Genomic DNA, 5,135 nt, shown 5'->3' on the forward strand with positions numbered 1-5,135 from the left:
TCAATTTGGATTAGGGTTTGATTATGTTTAGATGAGGGTTCAAGTTGTAGTTAGGGCTTAATTGATGGGTTATAGTTATGTTTAGGGTTAGGTTATAGTTAGATTTCAATTATGGTAAGATTAGGTTATGGTTAGGGTTAGGGTTTAGTTCTGGGTCTACATTTAGGATAAGGTTTGAGCTTAAGACTAGGGTTCAATTAGCAATATGGCTAGGTTTAAGGTTGGGTTAGTGTTAATGTAAGGTTATAATTAGGGTTACCATTGTAAAAAATTTATTGTGGTTAGGATTATGGATCAATTAGAGTTACTGTTAGGATTATGGTTAATGTTGAATAAGTATTTGATTTAGTATTACAATTCAATTAGATTTCAATTATTAAGGGTTAGGGTTAGTGTTGTGATTCAATCATAACCCTAGTAACTATTATATCAATTCAACATACAAAAAAATGATTGTTTTAGAAAAAATACATAAAATATGTTTTGTTTAATAATAAATATGTTAAGGTAAGAGAATTTAGAATAAAAGCATACCTTCCATGTAGGAGTCAAACATAAATCAATACAAAATAATGTATTTCTTAATTTACCATAAGACCCAAAATATTGACATCTTATTCATTTCTTTTAAATTAATACATTATAATAGAAACTAAAATGCATGATCAATGTGCATCCAAAACTATCATATAGGATTAGGGTTAAAATTTGTGGTAATGTTTATTAAGAGTTAAAATTAGACTTCGATAGGGTTACAATTTTAATTAGGATAAGGGTTAGCATTCAATTTAAATCAAGATTATGATTACAATTCAATTTGTTTAAGGGATAAGGTTTAATTTGGTTTAGTGTTATAGTTAGGGTTAGGGTTCAAGATTAGGGTTCAATTCGTTATAGTATTAAGGTTTAATAATATTTAAGGTTATGGTTTATTTTGGTTTAGCATTAGGTTTAAAGTTCAATTTGATTTATTGTTTAATTAAAGGTTCAGAGTTAGGGTTCAATTATGTTTATTGATAAGTTTAGGGTTCAATTTTTATTTAAGGTTTTCTTTGAGTGTGGTGTAGGGTTAGGGTTCAATTAGGTTTATTGGTATGTTTAGGGTTCAATTTTATTTAAGGTTTTGTTTGAATGTGGAGTAGAGTTAGGGTTAAATTAGGTTTATAGTTAGCATTCAATTGAGTTTAGGGTTAGGTTATGCTTAGATTTCAATTAGGTAAGATTAGAGGTTTAAAATTTCTTTTAATTAAAATTATCTTACTCGTCACCTTAAATCTAACTCTAAACTTAATAAAATTTAAACTCTAACTATAAAGAAAAATATAATTAAGATCTTATCAAACTCCAACCCTAACCATAACCATAATTAAAATATAATCTTAATTTAAGGGTTTAACCTTTATGAAACAATTTGAGTATATAATTTTTTTAAGAATATTTATTTATATACATAGTTTTGATTTTTTTTTATATTTAGAAACATTATATTTTTATGATTAAAATTTAGAGACATAAAAAGTTCTTTTAATATTTGTGTATGTAATTTCGATCTTTCCAATTTAGAAATTAAAATGTGGAAACATAAGAATTGTTTTTTATCTTTCTAAATTGAAAATTAAAGATTGTGTATTATTTTTTAAATATTTGTGTATTAGATGTAAATTTGAAACATAATATTTTTTATGTTTAAGATTTAGAAACATATAAATTCCTTTTTGATCTTTCTAAATTAAAAATTAGGATTCTTTTCTTCCTTTCTCTTTCTAAATTGATACTATTATAATAAATTAATTTTTACAATATTTTTTTTGAAATCATATACATATTATTTGCATTCTTAACATTTATTATCATTTTCTTAATATATTGATAAGAGGACAAAAAGTTATAGATGTTGGTTTTGCTACAATTGTTTGGTAATCTACACATTTTAACAAAATAAAGTGAAATTATTATCAAAATAGAAATTAAAAAAAAAAAAATATAAATATATTTTAAAAATAACAAACACATCTATAATAATGAATAATTGATTGTGATTTTTTTAATCTAATTTTATAAGATTGAAAACATGTAAACTTTGATAATGTAATTTTACTTTCACCTTAATTTTATATAGGTAAATAGTTTTTGAGGCCAAATCAATCATTGACTTGATTCCACATAGCCGCAGCTTATGTCTTCTGTTTCTTCTTCTTCATTTTCTTTGTGAAAAGTGAGAAGAGGTTCAGGAGAGAGCGGCGGCACAAAAGGAGGCCTAGAAACAAACTGCAGTTGATCCCATCACATGTCCCAAAAGAATTGGTGGCTTTTTATTTGCTTTCTGTTTAGCCTCTCTGTCGGCTCTTTCGCAAGGAGCTTCTGAATAAGATCATCCAGAGAAGATGAGGATGAGAAAAAGGGGTCCTTGCTCATAATATTCACAAAGGTGTCCTTTCGACTAAACCCCCTAAAAGGTGTCTGACCGTGACTCATTTCGTATAGAAAGACGCCGAAAGACCACCACTCGACTGGGTATGAATGGAATTTGCCCCACAGGACCTCTGGTGCGATGTACTCCTCCGTACCCACAAACGAACGAGATTTCCATTCGTTATATTCGCCATGATCAGATATGAGACACAGGGACAGATCGAAATCAGTGAGCATTATGTGCCCACTATCTTGCACCAATATGTTCTCTGGCTTCAGATCTCGATATACGATTCCTTTCTCGTGCAAATACTCCAACGCTACAATCACCTCTGCTGCGTAAAACCTGCACATGGATGAAGACAGGTGATCATCTAAAAAAATGACTTCAATTACCATTATTTCACCTGTTGACCTTGAGGAATCTCTCTGTTATATATACAGACAAAAAATATCTGCACAATTATATAGTAACAAAGATAATCGTACAAAGTGTTTAATTAGTTTATTCTCTCAAAAAGTCTCCAATTATAGAGGAGAAGTTTATGCACCAGGATCCCCCGATACCGACTGCAAAAACATAACAAATATAATTAGATTGATATTGAAATTTTCGGTGAACGCGTTGTTTGGGTTATTTCCGCATGTAAATCAGAATAAAGCAGGACACAGACATCCACCAAATGCAAGTTAGAAATATAGAAGAACACATAAACACAAATATTCACCTTATGGTGGACTCTGAAAAGGTTTTACTGGGTTACCTATGCCTCAACACGTTAATATCTCCTCCAGAACAATACTCCATGGCCAGAAATGTATGAGTCTCTGACTCAAAGTGGGTAAGCAGAGACGGCAGAAATGGATGATCCAATGAAGACAGAATCTCCTTCTCCGTAGCTGCCAATTTGTAGGCTTTCATCTGTTCCTTACTCATCACTTTGACTGCAAAAGCTTTCTTGATGCCACGATGGACAGCCAAGAAAATTCAATCGCTTCAATCGTTTCAATTGTTTCAACTTCCTTGTAACGTTCGGTTACATTCTTCATCCCAGTCGTTTGTAGTATGCAATCTGTAACTGTTGCAGAATCTTTGATTCAAATCATATTGTGTTTGGAGCATGCATGTAACCGCTGCAGGATAGTGTGTAACTTGCTCCTGCTGTGACTGTGACCATCCAACTTTTTGAAAACGTAACTATCATCCGTTTTCTTTAGTGTATACACGGATGCCTTCACTTCCCCCTGCTGCGACTGTAGGAACGCCTCTCGGCGTAATTATTTCACATATAAAAAAGAATACATAGAATCATCATAATCATCTTGTAATTTTTTTTTTTCTAAGGATCATGATGTTATGATGTAATGAATAAGAGGGTGTATGAAAATCTTCCACTTAGTTATGTGACAGTAATATAAATCATAAATCATACTTCTCTGAATGTGACAGTAATATTAAATGTATAAGAAACATCATTATGATGTACAATGATGTAATGAATAATTAATGGAGGTTGAACCATGCATTCATATCAAAGTGTATCACTAGGTGAAAACTAATTATGTATATAAACTATTGTTGAACTCATTGGAAAATGAGTCTATGTAATAGGAAATGTTATCTTTGAGCCGTCTTTGCTGCGCTGGCTTGTTCCCTGAATGCCTCGGTAAAATCTGCCAATTATCAATCAATTTGCTCTTCATATGCGAAGATATGAAAACTCCTCTGCCATTTCTTTTCTTTCTGTTCTTACCAACGTTGTTTAATGCGTTAGATAACTCAAACATCAATCAGTTTACTGTTCATAAGCCCAAATATGTAATACTTTCTTTTCTCCCACGTCATCACCAATTTACTGCTTGTTAGGCGTAACCTACAATGCCACCCACCCATTTGTAACGGTGTAAACAAAAAAGAATTGTATCGTATTCCTACAGTTACTAATGAAATGAAATGAATAAATTATAAAACAGCATTCGCTGAAGGATAGGAAACGCCAATCGCTGAAGGATAGGAAATGCCAATGGCTGAAGAATAAGAATAAGGATGCCGACAAGGAATATGAAGGATCAGGATTTATGATTATGGTTAATTTTATGTTTAGGGGTAGGGTTTATATCACAATGTTAGGGTTAGGGTTTATATTAGAGGGTTAGAGTTAGGGTTAGGATTAGAGTTAGGGTTTCATCATTGTTAAGGTTAGGTTAATGGTTAGGAATTAGATTTATATCATGGTTATGATTAAGGTTAGGGAAAGAGTTAAGATTGTGGTTAGGCTTAGGATTTAGCGTTATATTTAGGATTGTGTCTAGGGTTAGGGTTTATATTTATAATTATGGTTATGGTTTGGATTTATAGTTATGGTTTGCATCACTTTTAGGGTTAGGTTAATGGTTAGGGTTAGGATTGCAGTAAGGGTTTACATCATTGTTAGGGTTAGGTTAATGGTTAGATTTTGTATTTAGGGTTAAGGTTAGGGTTAGGCTTACAATTGTTGTTAGGATTAGGATTTAGTGTTATTGTTATGATTATTTCTAGGGTTAGACTTTATATCATGGGATTAAGATTAGGGTTAGGATTTACAATTATGGTTAGTTTTGTGTTTAGGGTTAGGATTTATATCACAACGTTAAGATTCAGGTTAAGGGTTTAAGGTTTATATTAGAGAGTTAGAGTTAAAGTTAAGGGTTAGGGTTAGGATTGTAGTTAGGATTTACATCAT

The 5,135-nt window shown here is 31.4% G+C and overlaps 1 protein-coding gene across 1 annotated transcript; it reads right to left on the reverse strand.

The window, feature by feature from the left end:
• Positions 1-2,283: 2,283 nt before the first annotated feature.
• Positions 2,284-2,811, reverse strand: LOC131867720 (serine/threonine-protein kinase OXI1-like). The gene has a single exon (XM_059215524.1). The coding sequence runs from the start codon at positions 2,809-2,811 to the stop codon at positions 2,284-2,286; it is 528 nt and encodes a 175-aa protein (XP_059071507.1).
• Between the last annotated feature and the right edge of the window lie 2,324 nt (positions 2,812-5,135).

This window comes from Cryptomeria japonica, unplaced genomic scaffold (assembly GCF_030272615.1).
Source record: "Cryptomeria japonica unplaced genomic scaffold, Sugi_1.0 HiC_scaffold_178, whole genome shotgun sequence".
In the NCBI taxonomy this organism is placed as follows: Eukaryota; Viridiplantae; Streptophyta; class Pinopsida; order Cupressales; family Cupressaceae; genus Cryptomeria; species Cryptomeria japonica.